We start from the raw sequence: 27,979 nt of genomic DNA, 5'->3' as shown, positions 1-27,979 counted from the left end.
AAAAAGAGAACAACGTCTGGGCTTTTGAGAAACCTCTTTATTCTGCTTTGGATCATCCCAGCGGCAGCAGCTGGATAGAGAACGACAGAACAGGAGGTGTACAGGCACAGCTTTTAAAAACCTGTCTGCATATATAAATAAAAATAAGGTCCATTTTTCTTTATGTTACATCAGAGGGGAGCAGGGGGAGAAACAGAAGTCTGTTATGGCACAAAGTTAAAGCACTCAAACACTGACATCTGAGTTAAAGTGGATCAGACTAAAGATGAGGGCGAAAACAAACGACTCATTACCTAACAACCTTCTCATACATGTATATACCCCCCCCCCCCCCCACAGTACTCATAAGTATTTAATAATATTCATGTTACATGCATAAATCATAATGGATTAAAAAAGTTAAAAGCCTATCACATCTAGTTTTTACATGGCTGCCGTCTGTGATTACTCTGTGTGTTTGAAACAAACAGATTCGCATGAGCTGAAAAACAAAACCTCCATGAGGTGGACGACGAAGAGGAGGGTGAGTATGTAATCCTTCAGAGTCTCTCAGGGTCAGTCCTCGGTAGTTAGGGCCTCCACAGCCTCCAGGAGGTGCAGGGCCAGGCTGTACTGAGCGTGGTTTTCAGGCAGGATCTCAATCAGACGACCGACCAGCCTGCTGGTCTGAGGGAGGGGGACCAGGGGGCAGCGCAGCTCACTGGGGTCCTGCAAACACACGGGAACAAAGTAGAATACATGCAACAGCTTCAGATGATGAATTTTGTTCCAGGCTGCTATGGGTTTAGTTTTATGACAGCACTTCAGCATCTTTCAAATCTGAGATTGAATTTCTGGTCTCATTGATTGAGTTTTTATCTATCCTATTGGAGACTCACCATCGCCTTGAGCCATGTGCAGAGGGTGGGGGGCAGGCGGGCCAGCAGCTCCATGGCAGGCTGTGTCTGGCTTTGGCTGTGCAGCAGAGAGTAGCTTAGCCTCTGGCCGGTCAGAACCAGCAGCTGGGAGCCAAGAACGTCCTTATCTTCCACCTCCAACATCACCTGAGGAGAAACCAGAAAGGAGCATCAGACTGTTCTGAACGTTTCAGAGAAGTAGTTTGAGCTGCCTTAAAGCAACATCTTCCTCTCTGTACCTCTTCAGCGCGGGGGTCCAGGCCCTGGCTGTAGAGCTCACACACGAGGTGCCTTCTTAGGATGTCAGGGTTGACCTGCAGCAGGGCCCCCAGCTCCTGACACAGAGAGGGCCACCAGTCAGCTTTAGGGCCACTTGAAGGTAGAGGAGGGGACCCAGATCCTGAGGCTGGGCTTGAGGGGTCATCTATGGCCTGCACCCAGCCGGTGAGCACCCGCAGGAGAAACTGACACAGAGAAGGAGAGTGTTTGCCAAACAAAGCTCCTTCTGTTGGAGATGCTAATGTTTATCTCTTTATTTTGTTATTCGTAGATTTCACCTCTTGTCGTAGAGAGATGAGGCTCGGGTCCATGTCTCCGCTCGGCATCAGCTGGATGGTCGTCAGATCTCTGAAGAAAGCGTTCTTACCCTGAAACAGCAACCAACAAACATGAACACTCTCACTAAGTTAAAAATTTTATTGAATTTTTAAAAGCATCAACAGAAAACACAAACATGAGTTAACACTGTATGATTTATCAAACCCAAATAATCTGTGAGGAAGTAAAACTAGACCAGGGTGATTTTAATTTTTTACCTTAACCAAAAAAAAGAAGAAAAAACACTTAAACTAGAAAATCCAGGAATGGTCACTGTTCCAAACATTGGAGAGGAAACAGAACATAGCCAAAGAGCAATGAATAATAGCACTATACACTTTATATATATAGGATAAATAAAGTATAATATACTCTATTCTATTCTATTTGCATATGCAAATGGACTATTGTGCAGATTAGACAGCAGTGTCATTTAGTGGGTTTTAGTGCCTTTTGGGACAGCCAATAGTGACTTTCATTACTGAGGAGCTGGCATGTTGAAATTAACAATGTCTTCCCCAGCTTTAATGATGTTTAAATGGGAAACAGCGCCATTCTTCCTGTTTTTTCATGACTATAAATGACATGATTGATAAAAAATAATCTGTTAAAAGTGGATTATTAGGGTATATTGTAATCTGGGGTGTTAACAACAACAACGATGTACACCAAACCAAACCGAAAAACCATGACCACAAAACTGTGACAGGAACGGAACCATGGTTCTTGTGAACCGTTCCATCCCTCAAAGCCACATCTAACGCTGACATGGTAACTGATCATTCAAAGGACTACACTGACCCAAAAAGAAAGTCTTTCCTGCAACCAGACATACATCAGTGAAAAAGACAGAATGTTTAATTTCAGCACATGTAAAGTGAGGCAAAAGCAGACAACAAAAAACCTTAATTTAGCCATCTCAGATAACCGCAAGACAGACAATTGCATCATGGTCTGGGAAAGGGACAAAGACATCCACTCTGAGATAAACAGATACCAGAGCTGAATCAGGGAGACTGTGGAGATCAGGAAGCAGGATCATAAACCTCTATAACAGCTGACAGACAAGTCACAACAAGATCACAGGACTCCACTGAGGAAGAGTGCTGGAAGTTTGTTAAAACATGTTTGTTAAAAACAAAAATCCACTGGTCTGGTGACAGGAACGTTCTAACTATGACTAAATCCTTGTTTCTGTATTCAGAGCTCAAACATCAGCCCAGTCATGTTGATAAGAGACCTCTGCTAAATGCTGGCAGAATTTATTTAAAAAGTTACTTTAAAGATAAGATTCTCCATGAGCATCAGCCTGTGTCTCCTCACCTTGCTGTCAAACAGGCTGAGTGGTTTCACCTTCAGGCTGAAGGTCATAGCAGCATGAAGCAGAGACGCTAACAGGCAGTGGTGTTGGACCAGCGGGTAGTGGACCCCTCTCTGCTCCAGGGCCAGTTCAGCTATAGAGGCTGGACCCTCAGCTCCACACCACACCTCCTCCACGGACAGCTCCGGAGCAGAAACCTCCTCCACCGCTGAGTCGGCCTGACACAGCAGAGACCAGGAGGAGAGAGGGCTGTGAGATTAAAGGAGCAGGAGGATAACTCATTCATCGCAGACGTTCAGGTTTGACCTCACACTCGGCATGACAGGGTGCAGATGCACATGCACACATTTAAAGTTGCCCTCCAGTTCATCCCCAATAATTGCACGGATGATATTACTCCCAAACTCCAGATACTGGTCTACTCAGTGGAGAAACCTTTTCAGACACAAATCCTCTATGTGAACAGATTGATTAATAAATCTTAAAACATGTCTGGAGGGGATCTTTAAGCAAGCTACTTAGCTGGTTTATCAAATGCACGTGTGTGGTTAGTAGCAGCAGGTTTCTCCATGCTTCTGATGGATGTCTTTACTTACATAGTAATTTATAAAAGACAAAGGGCACTGATTTTTAACCAACACTCCAGTCACCTCCATGAGGATCTGCAGCAGCTGCACGCAGCAGCCCAGGAAGGACGTCACGGCTTTGTCTCCCATCCCCACATCCTGCATGAATAAAAGCACAAATACGCAGCTTGGTTTTAAAATCAATCGAATTCAAAGAGAAAATAAACTTTCAATATGGAATGATGTGAGACTTACCCTTCGACACAAACGATCTTTGGGGGCTTTTCCCACCTGGTTTAAAGACATATAGAGGTTTTATTTGTGCCTTAAAGACCATAAATACTGCTGCACTGTGAAGTTTCTGTGCAGGGCTTACCTTCTCCACAAGGTAGGCTGCCGAGGAAAAACGCTTCACGATGAACGTGCTCCACATCATGGTAGAAATGCCTGAAAGGAAAATTCAAAGTAACACTTAGATTGAAGTCAAAATCAGAAAATAGATAAAAAATGCTAAAGACAACTCTACCAGTATTAAGTCCTCATGATGTGGGCAATAAAGGTCTTTCCCACAAGTTACTTTGCATAATGTTGTTAGAGCCGTATAATATCACTTTGAGCCTCAGGATGAAAACTACTCGTAGTAAGCGTACTTTCACGCTGTAATCCACACTGAAAAATTAGGCTTCAGCCTTTACAACCTGTTTTACAACATCCCAAGCTAAAAACAATCTTCATGGGTAATTTCAGAACTTTATAGTATATTTAAAGCAATTCAAACCACAAAAATTTGCCCAACCAGGGCCAAGTCTTCAAATTTCTTGATGTCCTTTGCGTGGAAAATTTACAAAATACAGAGAAAGGGCATTTTTCCACATAAAAACATGAGACAGGGAGTAAAAACACTTTAAAGAGTGTCTCACCCAGTTGGATGTGTGGACTGGAGACCAGCTTCAGATGCTCCACAGCCCAGCATAAATACCGGCCCTCCTAAGAAGTACAGCAAATGTCAGGGTAGATTTTTTGTCCTTCATGTTAAGTTCATTTACAAAATCTTCCTGCTAATTCCTGCTAACACATATTTATGATTCTATCTGAACAGAAATATAAAGCAACAGACAGAGGATAAAACACAAAGACCCATACCTGCTTGTAAAGTCCAGTAATAGATTAAACAAGCAAAGAACTCAAAGAGCTCAGACCTCCTCTAAGCATATTGTGATTGTCACCAACACTTTGGTCCTACTTTCATGTTATACTCCCTTTCAGCAGACTGTCTGCTACAATTTGATGTTAGTTGCAGGTTTGTACCATAATTTGTTTCCTGACAGTGTTGAAAATTATGATGACCCAGTACATGTTTCATATTCCAGATCCTAGTATCCAGAGTATTGCCAGGATCAGGATTGTACTTTTACATCTGTCAGAAATTATGGTGACCTTGTCTTGTATTGTTTTGTAAAGTAATCTGATCATTTATGGTGGAGTTATATACACATATGGTGAAAACGGCTCTATCTCACAATGACAAAGAATCCTTTAAAAAACATCCTGGATCCAGATAGTGATCCGGATCACCTCCAAAATTGAATCACTTCTTCACTTATCCCATTTTGAACATTTCTTGAAAGTTTCGTCAAGATCTGCGTGTTACTTTTAGAGTTATGTTGTTCACAGACAGACAGACAGACAGACAGACAGACAGACAGACAGACAGACAGACAGACAGACAGACAGACAGACAGACAAACAGACAGACAAACAAACAAACAAACAAACAAACAAACAAACAGACAAACTCTCCCAAAAACATAACTCCTTGGTGGAGGTAAAAATGGTTCAAAGTGGAGTAAAGGTGCACCTCAGGGTCTTTGTTCCACTGCACCACATACTCCCAGCAGCAGTGGGCGAAGAGCAGGTCCGGTGAAAGAGAGTGTGGAAACCGCTGACACACAGCCACCAACAGCTCTGCAAACACAGTGAAGAGCAGGTCAGAGAGGCTGCAGGAAATTTGTTTCTACTGGGGAATTAATAAATCTCGTAAAGTATTAAGCATGACATATTCCTGACCTGCTGTCCTGTCTGTGTCCTCCTGATTTGTCTCCTCTTCCTTTGCTTCTTCTTTTAACTTCTGCTCTGATTTGTCATCTTCCTCTTTGTCTTCCTTCTTTACAAGAATGCCCTTCAGTCGCTCAGGGGAGAAGTTGTGCCTGAAAACCCACTTGGAGACATTATCTGCAATGCCACCTAAAATCAAACATAGAAAGAGAAAATTAAACTCAAATTAACCCAAAAAGACCAAGACATAAAATAAAGGAAGAAAACACACAAAAGACAACATGATCTTTGCTTTGTTACTTTTTCTCAAAGCTTCAAAAGTTTCCTGCTCATGTCATCACTCCAGCCTACCTGCACCCCCCTCCAGCAGAGTTTTGATGGAGCACTGAGCTGCAGCGCCCCCTGCTGCCCCAGGAGGAGGAGGCACCAACAGCAGAGTCTGCAGCACCAACACATCCTCCAGCTGACGCACACACACCACCCACTGCTCCAGCTCTAACGACACGGCCTCCCACTCTGACTGCAACTGTAAGACAGGAAACAAAGAACAGCCGGAGCAGGTTTGTAATTCAGCAGAACAGGATCATTAAAAAGTGTATTTTCACTTCATGTGTGTGAGTCTTCTTCACCTTGCTGTCAGCCAGGCTTGTGATGCTCGCCTTGGCTGCACGGTGGGCGACAAAAGCAGCCAGCAGGGCTGCAGCAGCATTATGAGACTGGATACACGTACAGCGAACCTGCTGCCACCAGGGGGAGATAGACTGTGGGTCCCATGACTCCTCGACTGCACCTGGAGACAGAAGAAGATGAGAAACCTTTTATATTTAGTGACTTGACAGATGTTAACTTCTGCAGGCAGTGAACGAGAACACCAACCTTTCATGTTGCTGAGCGCGATGAGCAGCGTGTGAAGGTTTCTGACAGTTTCCTCTGGTTTTTGTAAAACCTCTTTTTCTCTTTGCAGCCACACACTCAGCAACAGAGACTGGAGGGAAGAAAAAAACATAAGATAATGTTACAGCCTCATCTTAAGCTGACAGAATACGCTTTATGAAAAAACTGAGTTGCCAGTGAAGTCTATAGATTTTTTTTATAAATTGATCTTTTTCTGTCGAGAGCACAAAATAAATTTAAATAAATTTTTTTTAACAAAAAAGACAATATGATTAAAACTCTACAGACTAGACTAAACTGAATAAAATCCAACTAATATTTTGATTCACACATACATTTTTGTGAATTTATTCACATTTAAAAAAAGCATTTTGTTGTAATTACATGGTGTTAGCTTTAGACAGCAGGTACCACAGAAAGTTTTAAGGATATATAAAATAAAACATAACAAAAGTAAAAAATAAAAGTATCTCTGTCTCTGTAAAAGGGTTAAAGTCTGCAAAAACATGAATGATTCTAAATAAGGATTGTGTCTTTCTGCTAATTTTTTCCTTTTACTATAAACACATTCCAGTCAATCAGCTGTCTCAAAAATGAAACTGATCTCTATGTTTTTAACCCTCCCTCTTCCTTCCTTCTTACCAGTAGCTGCTGTGGACTGATGCCAGCCTGCTGCAGTGTGTCACAGACTTCATGAAGCGGGCTCTTTCCACACAGACACCCCCAGAACAGGAAGTTTCCTGAGCCGGACACAGAGAAGTAAACACATCCTCAGTCTGGGTTTGTGATGAGTGCTCTCTGTTTAAAAAGGTTAAATCACATTTCTTTGTAATTCTCTTGACTCTAACAGGGCTGTGAAGACTGTCTGGAAAAGCTAGTGTTTTTACGGGTTAAAGGATCTTTTTCCATGAGCGCTTGTACGTACTGACGTGGGGACGTGACTCAAACCAAAGCATGCGTTTGTTTTGGAGCAAATGAAAGGAGAGCAATTCTTTTTTTACACTACGTTTCTTTGCTCAAGACAACTTTTTACTGGATACAAAGCAATGGAGATATCTATGGATTTGTAGTTAAGTAGAGCTACTGTTTAAAACGTGATAAAAAAACACCCTTTTCAATTCTTAGTTTGTACTGTAGTTCAGTAGGACTAGGACGATTTGTTATTCTGGAGACTCGATTCTGTTATGATTTTTGGGGTGCCAATTCAATTTAAATAGGATTCTTGGATATTTACGATTTTTCGTTTGTTTTTTTAACAAAAGACCATGTAAAAAAGTTAAATGATGATTAAGTCTACAGACCATATCAGGAGCTATATCTTCCCATAAAATGCACATCACGTGAGTCAGAGAGAAACATTTCACCCTCTGCTGGAGAAAAGTGTTAACTTTTTTCCAATTCAGTTTATAAGCAAAGACTAAAACAGAGTTTAACCTTCGAAAAAAACCCAATTTTTTTAGAAAGAATCCCGATTTTAAAATTGCCAAACAAAAAATCCCAATATATCGATTCTCTATTTTTTTTCTCCCACCCCTATAGTTCAGTGACTGTATTTAGTGCCACGTATAGCTCAGTATTCGGAGATGTGTCTGTAACGTGTCCTCTACCAAACAGAGCTAATGTAACCTCACTCTTCATTTTATTGATAAACTCAAGTTTGAACGCTCCCGTTTGGCTTTTTTCTGCTCTTTTGTCCTTTAAATTTTTGCCAGTCCAGCCAGTGTCCAACATCACTAAAAAAAAAAAAATCCAAGAAATTATTTTCAGCAGAGAAGAACATGGATCTCTCTTCCCACAACTAAACTTCATCAGCCAGTGTGGTGTTGTCATAGAGACCAAGTGCCATAAATCAGTCCAGCCTGACCCAATCAGGAAGCTGAGAAATGGCATTTAGAAATAACTTTGCCGCTGATAATTTCATTTTAAAGTGTGGATTACGATTAGGCATATATCTACAAGTGAGACTTCTATAAACATAAATCTGAACTAAAAATACTATTACTGCCATGTGGTAAAATATGAATATGTAAAGACTGAGATTACTCCGTTAATGTCCAGGTATAAATGCAGGCGCGTGATGCCGTACCTAGCTGATTCCATTGAGTTTCAGACCCTCGGATCACCTTCAGCTCCCCGTCCTCTGTGCACTCTATCTGAGAAAGGAAAGCTTGGGCAGGCAGGGGCGTGTCAGGTGAGTCCTGAGCAAATGAAACACTGGGTCTGGCGGTGAGCTGGGCGTAGCGTTGTAGGGTGGGGCCAACACGGGACAGTTCCTCCTCTATGCCGTCAAGGGAGTCCTGCTGAGGGAGGTGACAAAACAAACATTAATGGTTGAGGATAAAACCCTTCGTCTTTGTGATGTTATGACTGTGTGCTTACATCTTTAGAGCAGGCCTCTGTGTCTGTAGCAGCAGCGTGCAGGTTCTTGATGTCTGTGTAGAGCTGAAGCAGTTTGAGCTGTGCAGAGCAGAGATGGAGTAATCCTGGATCCACTTCGTCCTGGTCTGTGATTCAAAATACAGAAATATGGATGCAAAGATTTCATGGATCTGCCAATGAACTTAACATTATAGATTCACAATGAGCTACAATCAGAGCATTTAAAGTAGATCAGCTTAGCTTAATGTGATCTGGATCTCAATAAAGTCTGTTTCTGTGACAAGAGCTAAAAAAAAACTGTAATAACTGCAACTTGAGCCTTTCATGCATACTTCAATCAGATACATTTTTTATTCATTTTTCAAACTGTGACACACGTCATTAGCTGAAGACTACCTAATGAAGTGAATCAACATGTCTCTGAGCCATTAACATGTTGGTGACATCTACAATAACATGACGTCAGCCTCTCACCTTGCTGCTTCAGAGTGTCGTGTAAGGCAGAAGTGACGTTGGTGAGACATGAGACAGGAGTGTTCTTGTTTGACAGCAGAGACTCTAAAGCCTAAAAGAAAGAGTGAAGGCTGTGTTCAGAGGTTTTGCTTTATCTGCTGAAGAATATTAACCCGTGTGTTAGTGTCTGAGGTCATTTCTTCTGTGTCTGTGGCTTCACCTGCTTCTTGATGGCAGGATGTTTGATGTCCAGAAGCACATTTTTGGCTTCACTCTCCAAAACTTCTGAAAAGATGAACACAAAACGAAGGGGTGATTTCTCATGTTACAGATGTTCATGTCTATTCAGGTGTTGTTCTTGTGTGTCTTACCAGGATCCACTTCTCTGCTCTTCAGTAAGGTAGTGAGTCTCTTAAAAAGGTGCATATCTTTGGCTCGCTCACTCTTCTTGTCACTGAAATGAGAAGAGAACAGAACAGGTGTAAATAAATGACTATTTTATAGACACGGTATATTTGTTACATCTTCAAATTACATAAAAAATATATTAATACACTATTTGGCTAACAAACACATTCAGATTCATACAGGTGAGAGGTCTGGATGAAACCAAATCAAACGTAATAAGAGTCAAAAAGCACTCATTATGTTTACAAGCAACTTAAGAAATCGCACTATTAGCTTAGTCAGCACGAGATCAGACTATTAATATAAATGTAAACAGCTTAGTCGGACTGAGAATGGACAAAGCATAGCTTGGTTGACACACCTAGATAATGAACTGCTATCAGACTGCCTCAGCATTCAGTGTGAATTTCACCCAGAAGAGGAAGTAGATGACCATAAGAAATGGAGTCACAGTTCTCCAACACAACAAACAAACACTATGTAATGTAATGTAATCAAAGCATATAGTATGTAATAAAGACAAAGGGCTGCAGCTGCATCCATCTCACTCATCATCATTAGAATGTTGTGTCCTCTTCAGGTGAACCATAACTACTTTGATTCATGCAGCTTTGCTTATCAGAAAAAAAAACACAGCACCGCCACTGTTTTTGCAGTGCAACCTTCATGTCAGATTATCGTGAAACATATGCAAGTAAGTCCCTATGCCAGATAGATTTCACACATATCTCTGTATTGTTTAAAGAAAGGTCATGTGGGTACTAAAAAGCTTCAGAGGGGATGGAAACTCAAAAAAAAAAAAACGCCTGCAGACAAACACTGATCCACACCCTCTGAGGTTGGTTCTTTCTGTGTGTACCTGAGGGCCAGGTGGAAAGGGATGCTCACTGTCCTCAGCGCTCCTGTGATGGGGTCCAGCAGACACACCTGCTGAGTGTGGAGCTGCCAGCCCTGACTGGTCACACTGTTCACCCCCATCAGACGGTAGCCGGCATACAGCAACCTGCGACACACACAGATCGTATTGTGATAAATGTGCTCATGCTTTGGCTACGATACCAGCTGTGAGATTAAGGTAACTCCTCCGTTTGTACCTGCAGTGTTTGCCCACAGTGAAAGCTCCGACTCGAGGTCCCTGCTGCATCGACCACACCTCCAGGATTCCCCTGCGAGGAGCGTAGATGACCAGGAACAGAGCGTGGCGTCTGGGGAGGGAGGCAGAGGGGGAGAACTCCCGATCACCCCTCTCTTCTGGGACCTGCAGCCAACCCAGCTGAGCATCCCGGTAACCTGCAGGCAAATATATTCAGGATACATTTATGTGGTAAGTTTGTGTTTTTATGCCTCTGGATCACATGAATACACACAGACAATCTGACAGTACGTTTTCATTATTTAACTAAGGTCATGAAAAGATGGTATTCAGTAGATATAAAAAAGCACCAGTGACTCCATGATTCACCAGCTGAAATAATTAAGAGCTTGTTCCTATCGCTCCTCATTTTCTCACCTTTCCACATGCGAACAGCGATACCCCTGGCCAAGTCGAGCAGCGTGACCCGACCAAAATCATCTGTGGCTCCAGCCAGAGTGTTACAAGGCGACAAACAGATAGACTCCCCGTGACGTCGTGAGTCTGGAAGACCAAATCTGCAACAGAAAAAAAAAGGTCAGACAAAAAAGACAAGAGGAGGACATTAAAAAGCTTGAAAGTGAACTCTGTAAGAGGCTATCCTTAAATATACGTTAAGATTACCTGATTGCTAATGGTGTGGCAGGCTCCACCTTTGGTTTCTGTTTCTGAACCGCCTCTTCTTCATTCTTATTCTTGTTCCAACCAAGCCATCCACTGAGGGTGACATGAAAACATAGACAAAGAAAGTGAGAAAGATGCAAAACAGAGAATAAATCTGTGAGGTGAGAGAATTCAGGAAAAGTACTGTTAAAGAGGAGAATAAAGAGAAGAAACAGCTCACTGAACACGGACATAAGATGCAGTAAGAAGGAACAGAGAGAAGACCTGAACCATCAATCTTCAGCCCTGAATTGATTAAACTGGCACTGACCAGAGAACAGGCTATTGTTCAGGGACAGCTTGGTGCCGTTACAGACTGTTAATGTTTCTAAAAGTACCTTAAATGTAACACATGAACAAGAATGACTATTTCTTGGACTCGCTCTGTCTGGTCAAAGTGTTTTCAGAGTTTTCACCCTCTCATCCTGAAGTGAGCTACAAGGTCACCTAAAAACTTGACTCAGTTATGACTATTTAGAAGTAGGATCATCTAATCAGTTTGTGAACATGTTTCACTGTTGAACGCTTTTAATTTATTAGTCAATATGATGGTTAATTTTTTATTCATTAACCTCTACCTAAAACTTTTTATTCTGTTGTATTAAACAGAACTCTTTTTTAAATATAAAAATGGAGTTTTCCACGTTTGCTTTGCCTCATTGATTAAGTGATAATCATGCTTTTTTTTTTTTTAACTGTGACCATATTCTTTAAGGGCCTCATTATTATGAGGTTACTTCTGCAGATTGTCTAAGATGACATCAGTAAAATTGGCCAATCTGTGGCTCCCAAATTTATTTGGGTAAATAGAAGCACATCCACTATATACACTTGTTTTAACTTGCAGGATTAGGTTATTAGAAGTGTCTAAAAATGACTTCTTCAAAAGTATACACATAGGTCTTTGTTATTTATACTGATTAACTACTTTGTTTTATTGATGTGTGACTGTTAACTCTTCTAGTGTTCTTTTTAAAGACAAAGAAGGTATTTTTTAGCTTGACATGTTTCAACGTGCATGCTGCCGTCTTCTTCAGAAGCTGTCATCCAGACAGCTGTGTGGTGTCTTTTTGTCAGCTGTTTCCGGTAGTAGCTGGCGGGACAAATTGATCACGTGGTCTGTCCCGCCAACTACGCCCCCCGTTGCCTGACGGCCTCTGGAGAAGTGTGTCCCAGGTGTGCGAGAGCTGGAAGGCTCCTTCATCCCTGTTGATGGTGTCCTTTCCCCGTTTTCTGATTTCTATTGATTCTTTTATCCATCTTTTGTATTTGTTGCTTTCTGACCCGATTATTGTAGATTTGTCCCAGTCCATTATGTGATTTTCACGTTTGCAGTGGTCTGATATGGCCGATTTTAAGTTTTCCTGATTTGCCTTATTCTTGTCTGCCCGGGTGAGACGTGTTGCTGTTTGTTTTTCGCACTCTTTCTGCTTTTGCGCATAAGAAGACGGCAGGTTGCACGTCGAAACATGTCAGGGTAAAAAATACCTTTTTTGTCTTTAAAAAGAACACTAGAAGAGTTAAGATTCTCAGAAGACAAGATGAATCTAATCAGTAATGATATGTGACTGTCTTCAACTGTTTTCTGTAGTATTTTCATTGTTGCACTTGTTTTTATAGTCTTTTTTTGAAAAGCGATGTATCAACAAATAATTGTTTTTAATATAATATGAGAGTCATCTAAGCAAAATTGTACTTATATTTCATGTAACACATGAGCCGGAGGTTTACTCTTGTCACATCTAATCATTTTTGTGATTGTGTCTTCAATTAACAGATGTTGTATAGGTTCTGAGCTTCTCCACGTAAGGACTGAAGTTAAATGAAATTTTAAGTCATACCAGTTGAGACAGTGACTGATAACTTCTGGATTCAGTAAGCTAGAAGCTCTGTTTCTGTCACTGAAATCAGTCAGCTTTGAAACAAGTCCTGATTCAAATAGTTATTATCAATTAACCAACTTCAACTGAAGCCAAACATCTTTTTTTAAAAGACTTATGATGGATGGCTCAACCAACAGTGAGAGCTTATTTGTGCATTGATGATGATACTTTACAGCCATTACAGGCTGTTTTAACACTCATAGCTGAAGCAAACAGCTCCAGACACACACAAACCTGGCAGCGCTGAAGAGAGCTGAGGTGAGCTTGCTGGCCACAGCTAAAGCCACGTGAGAGAGGAGAGGCTGAGAGCTTCCCTGAGGACGAACACAGACACAAACAGAAGATTTAATAACTGAACAGTGAATGCTGCCTGTTGTGCGTCATTCCTGATAACAACTCACCTCTACAGCATAGAAGAAGCCTGTGTACGGCCCCCCTCCCACTGTCACGTACTGGCTCATGGCGGGGGGGCTGCCCTTCACTGAAGCATTAAACCCTCCGAGGATGGATGCGTTCTTCATCTGATCGAACACACACAGCGTCATGATACCTAACAGCAGGAGAGATGGAGAAAGAGCAAGGACAAACAGAAAGAAAGGTGTGTGACTGATTTGATTTCACAAAGAAACAGAGTTATTTTGTGCGAATGTGCTGGGAGAAACAGCCATGATGACCCATTTCTAATTTGTTGAAAGTTCACAGGTGTGCGTACATGGAGCTCCTTAAAGGGTGGCTGATGAAGTGTGTTTTCTGATGTCCCCAAAAACTTTCTTTCCCCTGTTAACTGTGTGACAGATGTGTGGTACTGCATCCTACATCCTTCATCTTACCCACACTGCTGTGGTCCACAATGGTGTCCATGTCCTGCAGACCCCACTTCTTATAGGCCAGAGGAGGAGGCTGGATCATATCACTTCCTGCAGCAGCAGCTAGATGTGGATCACAAACAGTTATCATCTGATTATCAAACCTTTAACATGAGATTTCTTTAGCAATGACACATGCTATGCATTGGGCAACATGTAACACTAGGGCACTCTACCTTTATCAAGAACTGCTTCAGATACAAAGCACAAACACTAATCCACACATTTACAGCTCTGCGTCTAACTCTCTAGTGTCTCTGTGTTTAATTTAGTACCTGTACTTCTCAGAGCAACTTCTATCCACCCAGACAGCAAGTGAAGAACACATCTTTGGTTAACACACAGCAACCCTCTCTAACATTCAATTCTAAACCCTCATAATTACAGTTTCAGTTGTATAAGCACTAAAACACATGAACTGTAAACACTTACAGGTGGGTGCACATAAACAAGTGAACTGAAGCAGTGATACCTCTTGCAACCTGGTTCCTGCAAGCACGCAGAGACTGAAAGAGGCTGAAGCCATCGATGGTGACCAAGGCAGCAGGGTAGAGGATGCTTAACTCTTCATGCTGCAGTAAAATAAGATAAGACAGTATACTGTATCAGAATAAAATTCACAAAAAGTTAAAGAGACGCTGTTTTATCACACTATTTTTATCTTGTTTTTAGTTTCATTAAGTGATTAATACCACGCTTGTCTCTACATGCCAAAAATTTAGCATGAACCAGCAGGTTAGCTTGGGTTAGGATCAGGAACAGTAAGAGTTAGCTTTTAGTGTTTCCCCTACCATTGTACCATTGTATGGGAGGTGGTGGGGGCACACGGCAGTAAACCTATGCAAAACACTGTAGCCCAGCCCTATTCAATTAGCGGCTGGAAAGCAGCAGCTGATTGAGATTCAGTCTGATGGGAAAATATCTTTTACTAATTCTGCCAAGTTTTTACAAAAATTCCAACATTATTACAAATATTGACTGCAACACCCATCGAAACCTAGCAGCTAACCCTATGTATTGTGTCGCTGAGCATTAGCAGTCCAATGTAGGTGAGAGTAGCATGTCTCTGTCTTCCTTAAAGCAAAAATCAGCAAGGAAAATCATCTGTTTGACCAAAAAAAACAAACCAATGTGTTTGCTCTGCAACAAGTGCATTGTAGTACTGAAAGTTTATAATGTCTGAAGACGCCACACTAAAAAACATGACGTTTTGGACCAACTTTCCCCAGGGATCTCTTAAGGGGGCTGCTAAAATTCAGATTTTGACTGTGTCTTACAACTGGAGCTGCTCTACAGTAAAGACTTGCTTAGCTCAAGAGAGGACCACAGCAGCTTAACTGCTGCTATCAATGTGCGGCCCAGCTCATGTCCTTATTTTGAAAGTCCAGCCTGACCCAATTTTAATTTCTCTGCTGTAGCCTGTTTCTGCTTTAAGATGACAATACTGACCAACCAGCATCCCTAAACACACAACAGTGGAGGAACCATCATCAACTTGTGTGCCTCTGCCAGTCAGTTAAGTTTACAGTTTATATCAACTCATTTGTCTGAAAGAGAAGTGGCCCAGAAGGAACTTAAATTGGAGCGATTGGGGGGGGGAGAGCATATTTCTGTGCTGCCAGTACAACCTTCTTGAGACTAGAGGTAGACCGATATATCGGCAGGCCGATATATCGGGCCGATATTTGGACATTTGTCTCTATCGGCCATCGGCCGTATTTTCTTTTAAAAAGCCGATTTTTGATCCGTTGTATAAAATGACGCAATTTTTGATCAGGTACAAAAAAGATGAGCACCTCAAACTTGTGGAACCACTTGGATACATTACATTTGTTCAAATTATATTAATAAGTTTAAATTTCTTTTTTGACATTTTAAGAAGAGTGTGAATGTTTACTACTGCTTGTTACATTGTGTGTTTACTCAGACAAAATATTTCATTGTTTTGAAAGCTGAATAAATGTTCAGAGGACTGGACACGACTTGTTTAAATAGATTTCTTTTAGTTGATCAGAAATTGCTGCGTTTCACAAAAATGTGATAAATATATATTTATTTATTGGCCTGAATATCAAATTGGAAAAATCGGCTATGCATATCAGCATCGGCTGCCCAAATTTGGAAAGCATCGGCATCGGCATCGGCATCGGCATCGGCATCGGCATCGGCATCGGCATCGGCATCGGCATCGGCCCCCAAAAAACCCATATTGGTCGACCTCTACTTGAGACCAGCCGAACAAGCAGAATGCCAGAGATGTGAGATCACAATAAACTTCACTTTGACAGCCAAAAATCGGATCAGTCCGTTTACAGGGTCTGGGAATCCAAACTCAGGAAAAATCCAAAACATGAAGCGTCTTTAGACCAAACAAAACTGAAAAGTGGATGCTTCTGAGACAGTTATAAGTTTACAGTCTGCACATTTATCTGTGAACATTTGAACAGGTCCTTTTATGACTAAAGTGCTGGTCTCTGCCTCTTTTTTCCCAGTACAGATATGAGAGTGTTAAAAACCTCCCTGCATGACTGTCAGATACAGGTACAATACCAGAATATCAAACGGTTTCTTTAAACTTGTCTGTTTATTGTTTTAAGTGATACCTGCTCGGTGACTCCAGGGTGACGAGGGATCTCATACGTGCGACACTTGAGCCTCAGCACCGGGTCCTCATGCAGCAACTGAGCCAGGAGCAGAACCCCGCTCTGAGGAGGAGGAACACAAATGTGCATTTAACACCTTGAGTTATTACATTAAACTGGAGGGTTTCATTCTCTGTGGACTATCTGATCTCATCAGCTGTTTTACATGCAGTCAAAGCATCATAGTGGTAAAAAAAATAAAAATACTAATTGATATATGTAGTACCTCTGTGTAGAAGCGAACATATCCTGAAGTAAAACCCACAACCACACATGTCCAGTCAGGCCGCCCAGTAGAGCTCCTACAAACAGATGTGCACTGTTAAAGAAAAAACACTCACACACACACACGCACATGCACATAATTTTCCAGCATTGATAACTCTTACCTCTTCTGGCTTGCCAGTGGTATACATATGGAGCTGCTCACACACTCCCTGTGGGATAAAAACATATACAAACACACATTAGAGTCACTTCACACTTTGACAGGATTCACTTCCTTTTTAACAACCACCCCCTCTCAAAGAAACATCCCCTCATATTAACATCATCTATCAATAATCTGAAGTTATGCTAAATATTAAAGTGATGATACTGTCTTTCCCTCTCAGTTAGATCTCCTGTGACTCTCACCCTTCGTCAGTGCTCAGGGTTCCAGTCCAGGACACAGACAGCGTCATCTCCTCTTTGCCGCTGTCGTCTGAGCGCCACTTAGCTGTAAGAATCAATCAAAGATAACAGACATAAAAAATCCTGTTTGTGTGTTTAAATGTGACTGTGTGTCCGTGTTTAAGTATCTAACCTGAGAGAAATACAGCCTTTTGCTCCCGGGCCACTACAAGCAGGTCAGAGCAGGGCGACAGAGACACTACACAGTCCTGCAGCCATGGCGCACTCTGTCCTGTAGTTTCCTCATCATCCTCCACCTGCTCAGAGGAAAGAAAAGTCTGATTAATATTATCATTAAATGATAATGTCTTTTTAAGGGACTGAAGTAGTTTTTTTTGTACAGGAGTCACTGAAAGGACGTTGTTTTGGTAAGTGTTTGTTATGTGAGGAGACACACCGTTTTGGAGGGTGGAGTTTCCTCTTCTTTGTTTTCTCCACTGTCCCACGCTGACTCCCAATCAGAGGTGTCCCAAGACAGCTCATTTTCTGTCAGGGGAAATAAAACAAAGAAATTAGATGAGTTGTGATTTAAGGCATCATGATGAGAGAGGAGGTCATGCAAAGGTCAGGTCAGCCTTCATCAAGGATTTCTCTCTCTTTTTTTTGGTTCCTAATAATCTTCTCAACACTTTGTATTAATGTTTAGCGCGGGGGTCTAAAATCTGCGGCTCTGGAGCCTCATGCAGCTCTTTGACTTCTTTGCAGTGACTCCCTGTGGCTTTAAAAAATATTAAAATAAATCATCTATATATTTTTTTTACCGAGGGTATTGATGATTTATGCTATTGACTGAAAAAAATTATTAACATTTTTTAACCAAGCATTCATCACATCTGGATAAAGCCTGCCATCGCTCAACTTCACCTCCTACAACATCAACAGCCCACCAACTTTCCATGAACCTGTGGCTTTCCTCAAGTTTTACACCCCTCAAAAATTGTAAAATGTTAGCAATTAATTAATTTCCACTTGTTTTGCGTTTTTAAAATTTTTTGAAAATTCAATTTTCATTTTTTCTCCCATTTCTGAATTTTTTTTAATTTCAATTTTTTTTTTCATTTTTTGAAATTTTTGATTTTTTGAAAAAAATTATTTAAACTTGCAAATTCTTTGAAATGTCTTTCTTTTGTTTTTGCAAATTTATATAAAATAAAAAAAAACTAAGACATTACATGTACAATTTCATAAATTAAAAAAAAAGTTTAATAATTATTCAATAAATTTTACTTTGCATAGAATTTTATACACTATATAGGTCTCATTATGAAGATAAAATAGACTTTGTGGCATCAGAATGACTTTAATCCGGGTGAGCTGAGGCAAATGCCTCCTATGAAAGAAAAGGTTGCAGACGCCTGGTTTAGGGGGATCCTGATCTGTCTCATGTTTGATGTGACCGGTGACTTACTTAAGAGTTTGTTGCTTTTCCGATAACCTTGCAGTGAACACATTTAAGAAAAGAGACTGAGTTCATCAGCGCTAACATAAAATGTCACCAACTAAACGGGAGGAGAAACTGACGGGGTGTGGGTGGAGGACTGAGTGACGCGGTGCATAGAGAATTCCAGATGAGAACCTGTTGCCATGGACATCTGATAGTGTGGTGCAATGTGTGTTGTTGTTGTGTGTGTGTGTCTATCTGTCACTTTGCAGCAAGGATAAGGCGAAGACACCTTCTGTACACTTCAATGCATCAACTCATTATGAGGATGTGTGGCTACAGAGCTCCTCCATGTCTGTGTACATGTGCGTGTGTGCATGTGTGAGTGTGTTTGAATGTGTTCACTCAAGTCTGTGTGTGTTTGGTCAAGCATCTGCAGTGATGAGCTCAGGTGGAATGAGTCATAGCGCAAAGGGCAGGCACATTGCTCATCCCCCCTTTCCCTGCCCTGATACTGCAGAGCAAGAGCAGTTTTGCTGCAGACACAGAGGAAACAGATCTTTCCTCTGAAGCTGATATGTTAGCAGCATGACTTTGCAAAAGTAGTCAGTCTGAATATAACTGAAACATCATTAATTTCTTCAAAATTCAGACTCATGTCCAGACAATCTTTGATGAATCTGCATCATTACTGTTCCTGTACTGTATGATAGAGAAATATTGTTTTCTAGATGTGCTCTGTCAAAACTGTCAAATGTTTTATCCTTGCCTTATACTTAAGATAAAAAAAGAAAACGACATTTGATTATATTTAAGTGCTCTGTGCATTTTGTTCAAGTTTTGCACCTGATTGTGCATGAGATGAGCTCCTACATCTCCACTCTTTGCAGCGCAGGGTTGCACTGTCATCCTGATGGCTCTAAATGGAAGGAGAGCTGAATGCAGAGGGGAAGCTCGTAAAATTGCAGAGCTAATTCATGACAATGTGACACAGATGTCACAGTTAATAACAAGTTTACCTCTTTGGGAGAGCTAGCAAAAAGCAGCTTCTTCAAATCACAGGATTGAATGAGTAAAATATCCCATCATGCTTAATGGCACAGCCTCACAAAGTTCCAATCCCTGGTTATCAGTGATATCAGAGCAAAATAAAAAGACTTTGTGTACAGAAATGTAATTTTAGGCAATCCAGATGTGGAATTTTTTTATTACGAGAATCATTTGCATAAAAGGAGCCAATTTTGCTCCTTATGGATGTACAATGGATCACCTGAAGATATGAAACAACACAAGCACACTTGCAACTTCTTCGTTTGGAACATTCAAAATAAAAATAACAATTGAGTTTTACTAAATTATCTGTTTGAAAAATTCATCCATATTTAAATGAAGAGATTTTTTTTTTAGCTGTGCCTGGAAGTCATTTATCTATTTGTTTGTTAGTATTTTTTTGGTTCCTGTGGTGGTTCATATTTTACTTTATATAGTACAATGTTTTGGCTTTTTATTGTCCTTTAAAGTGCCTTGTCCTTGACAGGTTTTAAAAAAACTAGTGCTACAGTTAGAAAATTAAGCACAACTTAGTATTTTTGAAGAAAAACAGGAGTAATTTCTTTGATATTGTTATATCCTGTATATTTATCAATGTTAATTTAACAGTTGACGACTATCAAACTAGCACTGATAAATATAAACTTAGCTTTATTTCAAACCAAAACGGGGTGAAAATAAAAACGACTGAGTTTCAAAGTTATTACAAGTTTACACCCTGTTTGCAACCTTTAAACTCGCCTATAATCGTTGATAATCTTTTTACGCGTGCTTACATTGACATTGTTTACTTTAAAGCTAGGACCAGCTCGTTCAAACAGTGGCTAGCAGCAGTCTTACCTGTTTGATTCTTCTCCTCAGCTTGCTCACTTTGCTGACTCGTGAACAAATAATCCCTGACTGTTTTCAGCTCCTGGAGCCGACAGAACTCCAACAAGCTGCAGGACATCTCTCTCCCGTCCCGACAGGACCCAGGTGTGACAGGAATCAGCCAGTTAGCCTGATCTGCTAACAGTACAGTTCTGAGAGATCAACGGAGCTCAGCAGTTTGAGTCCGTTCACAGGTCCTGCTGTCCGTTAACTTTGTGACAGCTCGCTCACCAAAACACGATTTACTGTTCGTCTTCAACTGCACGTGCAAAAGATGTTAAAACAAGTCTGAAATCCTCCTTTTCCCAACATTTGCAGGTCGCACCCAGCCCTGGTACCGAAGAGCTGATGACACACTGTTAGCATAACACTGAAGCGCTTCCGGGTCGGGGTTTTAAAAATAAAAGCACAGGAAAATGAAAATAATACTAATAAAATAAAATAATAATAAAAAAAACATCGAAGGTAACTTGATTTCATCAATAATATCATATATTTAGAGTTTATTTATAGTTTTGAAGAAAAAAAAAAGAAAAAAAACAAAGCCATCATTCTTTGAATAAATAAATAAATAAATAAATAAATAAATAAATAAACAAATAAATAAATACAGAAAGAAAGAAATGAATACAGAAAGAAAGAAAGAAAGAAAGAAAGAAAGAAAGAAAGAAAGAAAGAAAGAAAGAAAGAAAGAAAGAGAATAAATTGAATTTCAACGTCACATCTGTCAGATTTCATGTTTTGCTCTCCCAAATAATGGGTATAAGGACAGACGGTTATACAGATGGGCAGTCAGATAGATGGACATAGCCAGACACAGGCAAATAGACGGATATCTATTTCTATTTCTATAGAGATAATTATAGAGACAGATATAGAGATATAGATTGAGATTCTTAAAGATAGAAAGAACACTAAAACAGTGTGAATATGTGAGAATAACTTATAATAAAATGATAATAATAATACGTTTTATTTGTATTGCACTTTACGTTTTTCCAATCTCAAAGTGCTACAGAGTAAGACACAATGAAAAACAGTTAAGAAACACATTAAAATTCCTTTTTAAGAATAATTTCTAGGTGAAAATGGAGAGTAATGGAGAGCCCAGTACTGCCAACTAGGTAAATGCTTTTTTTAAAGAGATATGTTTTAAGATTCCTCTTGAAATCTTTAGTAGTCCTTGGGGCCCTCAGGTGGTCGGGGAGGGCGTTCCACAGCCTCGGGGCTGCAGAGGAAAAGGCCCGATCGCCCATGGTGTGGAGCTTAGTTCTGGAGACCTTGAGGGTGTTGGTGGCAGCAGAGCGAAGGGTACGTGAGGAGGTCTGGGGGGAGAGGAGTTCCTGCAAGTAAACTTGAATCAAATACACAGACAATGTGACCAAAAATTTGCAGTGAATGGTTAAAACACTTGTTGCATTAATACTTGGTGTATTGCAAAAGTTTAAGTCCTGCATTACTAAATGTCAGCCTATATCCATACTCTCCAAACAGATTTAAATATTAACTGTATGTAAGTTACTTTATGCACACTTTTATATGCTCAACATGACCTACCCCGGATTCAATAATTACATTGAAACAAATCAGATGCCTACCATTTTGAAGAGTGACACAAACAGGCTTATATATACACACAGTCCCTTCCTGTGGTGATCACAGAGCATAGATTTGCTGAACACAGACAGAGTATTTGAAGTCACTGGAAAAGAAAGATTCTGGAAAAAAATCACAACAGGATTCCAAAATGAAGGTAATGAAACCTCAAGTTTTTTATTTATTTATTTTTTAATTGTATTAGTATTGATTTTTCACCAGAGGGTGGTAGAGGAGCATTTGTCTGGCTGAATCTTGTGCGTCTCCCTCCTCTCACCTCTCATATGCTTTATTGTTTCCACCACTTCGTAGTGGTGCTAGATGCAAAATTTTCCATCACAGCTGCTGCAGTTGTTATGAGACATAAAGTGATTTTTCCTCATGGTGTTTTTCACTTTTTGTGCTTATCTCAACTTCATAAATCTCATGAATAGCCGTGAGAACTTTGATTATTGTGCATTGCATGGGTTCTGTATTTTAAAGAAGTAGAATAAAAAAGAAATTTCCTCTCTACAAGTATACAACAAAGACCTACAGAGCACATCCCATTAATGAGTTAATTGGGAAAAAAAAATATTATTATTATTATTATTATTATTATTATTATTATAAATAATAATAATAATAATGATAATAATAATAATGATAACAATAATAATAATAATAATATAAATCAAGTGCGCTGCCCCTGTATTCTCTCAACTTGCTGTTTACACGTCTCACACAGACAAATCAGAGGAGTTGGGCAGTAGTCCAGGGGCAGAAGATGGGTCTTGGGAAGCAGGACAGGATTTTAAAAGCACTCTGAGAAAGCCACAGTGTAATGTTGACAACATAATGGCAGATGAAGCAACAGAGACTTTCACTATGATGACAGTTTCTGCATTCCTATCAGTGCTATATGACAGACAGGCACACATCTTAGCAGCTCTTGTTTTACAACTGATTCCTTTACTTCCCCCTTAAGTGTTTCTAGTCATGCCGTCATTCATGTGTTGATTTCCTGGATTATGAGTCAGGATGCAAATCTTGGCTGTTTGCATTTACACATGCAGCTTACCCAACATGAAGTCCTTGCTTTGTAATGGCATCAAAGTCAGGTATTTCCCAGTAAAGCTTTGAATAAGTGTCTAAAAATGCTCTTCAGCTGGTGCTGCTAGTTCTGGGAATGTTGTACCAAGTTTTGGAAATTATTCCACAGGGATGACAGGAATACACTGCTGTGTGACAAAACAAACAATGAAATGTAAGCTGCTTGTCAACAGAGGGTGTTTCAAGGATTTCTTTTGTAATCTCATGTGTGGTTGGACTCAGTTGCACAGTGTGGTTTTCACCTTCTTGCAGGCTAATCATTTTAAAGTTAATCTGGTCACAGATCATTTAACACTCTAGTGTTGCCCTACATTGGTGATTTATTACGATGTACAATGCTCACTGTAAAGTTTCCCAAGGCCAAAACGTTCTGTTCTCCAAAGAAGTTTCCTACTTGAACTCTCTTGACTCCAATAATAGTTTCATTTACGTTGAGTCTTGAGGAGTCAAAGGTCAAGGTTCCCACTTTCTCTCTGTGAACACACGCTGTAACTCCTGTGTTTAACATGACCAGCTGTTCAGAGCATTGTTTAACCCCACTCAATGTCTTGTTTCCCATCCTTCTCTGTGTTCTTAAAAAAGCAATGGGCACTTTTCCAGCACACTTCCTGCGTCTTTACTAACAATCCCACCTCACATCCATTACGCACTCATGCTCAGATTTACTGTATTGAGCATGCACACAAACACAGATTCAGGCTCACCTCTCGGGGGTACCCAAAAGTTTCCGGACCGGGCCGGACACAGAAACTCAGGAAACAATCGGGTGTCAGAAAGGTCCTTGGGCCTCTCACCGTCACATTTCCCCCTCCTGTGCCTTCGCTCCTAGAGCTGCTGTTACGTCGGCTGTTTTACAGCCCCCAGAAACAAATCACCATCTGGTTCCCCCTCTTCCTTTGTTGATAAGGAAGTTCACTGGCATCACTTTGTCCCTGGATGGATCTGTTGTTTGTACACAATGAGTAATGGTAGCGGTTTACTCATAGAGCTTAGTCACCATTGAAAGACCTTTGGGACTTCTAATAAGTTTTATGTTACGTGTTGCCACATGATTATTACGAGAGACATGAGTAATGTGGATGACTGCAGATATGCTGTGTATGTAGTTTCTGATAGGGTTCTCAATGTCACAACTACTAAATTGGTGTAAATAGAGGATGACCCTTACTTTTCAATACTATTTCTGGAAAAGACTTAAAAAAATATAATAATAATAATAAAAAGATGTATTCATTCATTTTTATGCTTAGATAGAACAGAATTTGATTATGTGTGTAAATAGAGCACTTCAATACCATAAATAATAATAAGAAATAACTGATAGGACTTTTAAGGTGTTTTTAATCACTTAAGCCAACACTGCAGGACAGGTTAAAGGTAAAAGAAACAGAGAGATACTACGGGGATCAGGAGGGAGGAGATGTTATGTGTTGCAGGCTTTTATTGTGAGAAGGTGGATTTTGAATTGATTTTTAAATGAGTAAAGTGAGTCACAGGCAGGGATAGGTACTAACAAGATTTTATTGATGCCAATGTCCTTTTTGATTCTTCTAGCAATTCCTCCTATGAATTTTCTCATGACAAAAAGTCTGCTTCAAAGAGTTTCTGTGTCAACAACATTTAACTGAGTGTGTAAGTAAGTAAATGTGAAATTGGTCACTGCATCTGGATATCTCTGAAACATAAATGCATGAAAATATATAAAAATTGCATGTCATTTGACATTGATGTACTGTTTTTATTGTATGTTATTTACTGGAGTAGGCCATCTAGTGTCTTGAAGCGGTTATAGCACATTGAGCTTACTGTAGTTATGATGAAGTCAGCAATAAGCTTGCACGTACATTGCATGTGTCTCCTGTTAACATTTTGACATTTATAGGTTTTAGTATTGTTTACACAAAGTAATTGGGATCTGTTTCTTTTACGAAAATTGAAATTATGTTGTATAACCAGAGTTATGCGGATATATGCTAACTGCTACCATATCAATGCAGTTTCCTGAACTATAGGTTAGCATCAAGCTAGCGCTATTTTTTCTATATAGTTTTTGGTACATTAGGAGAAATATAACATGGTGAATGTATTGAATGAGAGTCCCGTGTGAGAGAGTAATTTATATCTCTTGGTGAGTTCTTAAGCAAAACTTCAAGCTGAAAATCCTGACTCAGAGGTTTCTTGGGAGACTGTTATCTATCTGCTAAGCTAAGATAGCTGTGGCTTAGAAACAACATGAAGTCTGGCTGCTCTGGCATAATGTCAAGAATTGGTAAGAGAATTATTAACCATAAAGGCTAATGATGTCAATGGATTGGACCATTTCTTAACAGGAACAGGTTGTGGATACCCATCCCTAGTCAGACAGAGGGAGACAGTTCCAGAGGTGTGGTGTTTCGTTATGATGATGGGGGTCGGAGTTATCTGCTGACCAGAAGTGGCAAGATGGGGAGTGACTCAGGGAGTGTTGGTCAGCTAGAGGAGGCAAAGTTATTGGGAGCTCTGTTGGTTAGGAGGAGAATGCTGAAGCGGATCTGGTGCTGGAGGACGCTGTAGGGATAGGTGTTCAGTGAGTTCTGGAGCAGAAGTGTTTTGCACATATGCTGTCGTCATCTAGTATGGAGGTTATGCAGGCTTAAGGAGTGTTTCTGCAGCAGAGGAGGAGGTGAAAGAAGGATCTTTTCAGTTCTGTTTTTGAAGTGTGGTTTGAAGTGGTAGAGTGGGGTCTAAAACCAAAAGTCTGTAGGATGGATGAAAGGTCTTGTAATGGGTATCCCTTGGACCAATTCTCCAGTAACATACTCTCTGCTGCACTGGGTGGTTTTACATGACTGCTTCAGATTGTTAAAAAATAAAGATATTAAAACGCTTTACCTGCCAACTCTATTGAAATTTGAACCCAACAAAAGGGTCAATGTTGTATTACTTTGGCTTTTCAACAAAAACGCACATCCAGGCAATGTCGTACTTTTGCACATGCTTGCTTCTTGTCTCATGACTTGAAATCACAGAATACTTTGAAGTAACATCCAGACTCTTATCCCCAGAGCCACATAAGCCCTACAACTAACAATGAAATCATCTTAACTTACCTTATCAGTGGCACCATGGCACATCTGGGTCCGGCCTAGTAGTGAAAAGGTAATTGTTTTGTTTGAAAGATCATCAAAAAGATGTTATGTCATGTCAAAGACAATGTACAATGTATGAAGCAAATGGCCGCAGCATGCTCCAGAATGATGTGTGCTTGCCAACCGGACCTGAATGCTGCCTTGCGGGAATCTCTTCACAAGTACCCTCAACATCTGGGAAACTTTGAAGGAAGTAGAGCAGTGTGAGAGCATGGTGGTTGTTGCTGGCTGGATACAGGACTCCTACCATAATCTGACTCTTTAAACATGCACAAATACTGACTGAAAGATAGCTACCAAGAAGGAGATTGGTGGATTGGAGTTTCGTATCAAATGAAGAGTTTTTAAAGTTCATGGCAGTTTGAACATTTCTCCTCATACTCTGGCACGCGCATGTGTCATCTGTGTCGGGCCACTTAGCATGTGTGTGTTAAAGTTCAGCAAGTCATCACACAAAGGTTTCATTTTCCGTTTGACTGTTCACATCTAGGGGAAATAAAAACTTTGGAGTCATCATAAGAAGTGTATACAGGTAACTGAAAAGTAATGCGTGTGCTGTGGTCTTACATCTGTATTCTTTATTCTAGCCCGGCAGAGGCAACATGACTTATAACTTAAAGAGCGGGTCCTCTGCTTTCCTTTATTTTGAACTTAGAAAGAAGTAACAATCTGAATGTTTTTAATAAATATTTATCACGAAATCTCTACATATTCAGAAATCCCTGAATCTGTTTGTTAAGTGGTCAAAATGCTTTGTTCTAAAAATAGCACAAGATCCTCATGAGACTTGATGAAATGATGAGGTCATGGCACAAGGATCTCCTAACTGGTTCATGACACACTGGATGGGCAGGGCCTCAAACACCAAGGTCTGTCTATAGCTCTGCCCTTGACAGGCCACCAGTGGCCTGACCAATCACAGAGAGACAGGTTTCTCCTCTCTTTCTGCACAAAAATGTATATGTCCTGTTCAAACAATGCAACAGTCACTGCTCTCACACTTCATGTTGGCATTACTGCTAACCAACACATCCAGAGTCAAAGTTTATGACAACAAACAAAACAAACATGGCAACTGTGGAGGAGGTATTGCTAATGCACCTCTACCATGAAAGACAAAAATGGATTCAGCGTTGTTGAAGGCAGTTGTTGGTGAGGCTGTTAAATACATCACAAAAGCCATTGTTATTTCTTCTTCGTCTCACTAGAGCTACGTATCGGATAGCAACAGCAACACTTCCCCTAAGGTTTCTGTTGGTACTGCTCTGTTTGGACTGTATCCGTAAGCTTTCCCTCAGAACCTGCAGAATTACATTCCATCCATATCCAGATCCATATTAAACGTTGAGCACAAATAGGCACAAATAGACAGTACGTGCAACAAAGTGTTTCGGATAGAGGTTGAATTAAGAATTAAAAAAACAAACCCTGACTA

The 27,979-nt window shown here is 40.4% G+C and overlaps 1 protein-coding gene across 3 annotated transcripts; it reads right to left on the bottom strand.

Moving 5' to 3' along the window:
• Positions 1 to 22: 22 nt before the first annotated feature.
• rab3gap2 (RAB3 GTPase activating protein subunit 2 (non-catalytic)) lies at positions 23 to 21,090 on the bottom strand. Of its 3 annotated transcripts, none has more exons than XM_074691509.1 (35): positions 20,699 to 21,090; positions 17,825 to 17,913; positions 17,561 to 17,684; positions 17,392 to 17,473; positions 17,145 to 17,192; positions 16,982 to 17,057; positions 16,717 to 16,818; positions 14,586 to 14,685; positions 14,078 to 14,176; positions 13,649 to 13,797; positions 13,482 to 13,561; positions 11,326 to 11,418; positions 11,080 to 11,219; positions 10,664 to 10,859; positions 10,429 to 10,572; positions 9,533 to 9,615; positions 9,382 to 9,446; positions 9,183 to 9,273; positions 8,709 to 8,833; positions 8,416 to 8,629; positions 6,972 to 7,069; positions 6,312 to 6,420; positions 6,065 to 6,225; positions 5,787 to 5,961; positions 5,448 to 5,624; positions 5,239 to 5,345; positions 4,301 to 4,367; positions 3,757 to 3,827; positions 3,636 to 3,671; positions 3,411 to 3,539; positions 2,817 to 3,032; positions 1,454 to 1,543; positions 1,136 to 1,360; positions 879 to 1,043; positions 23 to 708 (listed from the first exon to the last, which is right to left on the bottom strand). In XM_074691509.1, the coding sequence occupies exons 1-35, from the start codon at positions 20,805 to 20,807 to the stop codon at positions 556 to 558; spliced, it is 4,188 nt and encodes a 1,395-aa protein (XP_074547610.1). In that variant the 5' UTR covers positions 20,808 to 21,090; the 3' UTR covers positions 23 to 555. The 3 variants fall into 3 exon arrangements, with proteins under 3 accessions (XP_074547610.1, XP_074547612.1, XP_074547611.1); XM_074691511.1 differs by having other exon boundaries at positions 3,465 to 3,539; XM_074691510.1 differs by having other exon boundaries at positions 8,416 to 8,626.
• Positions 21,091 to 27,979: the final 6,889 nt, after the last annotated feature.

Source organism: Halichoeres trimaculatus, unplaced genomic scaffold (genome assembly GCF_033239565.1).
Source record: "Halichoeres trimaculatus isolate MK-OKI-2021-1 unplaced genomic scaffold, fHalTri1.1 fHalTri1_scaffold_17, whole genome shotgun sequence".
NCBI classification, from domain to species: Eukaryota; Metazoa; Chordata; class Actinopteri; order Labriformes; family Labridae; genus Halichoeres; species Halichoeres trimaculatus.
Note: the sequence above shows the minus strand (reverse complement) of the source record. Positions and strands in the feature narration are given on the sequence as shown.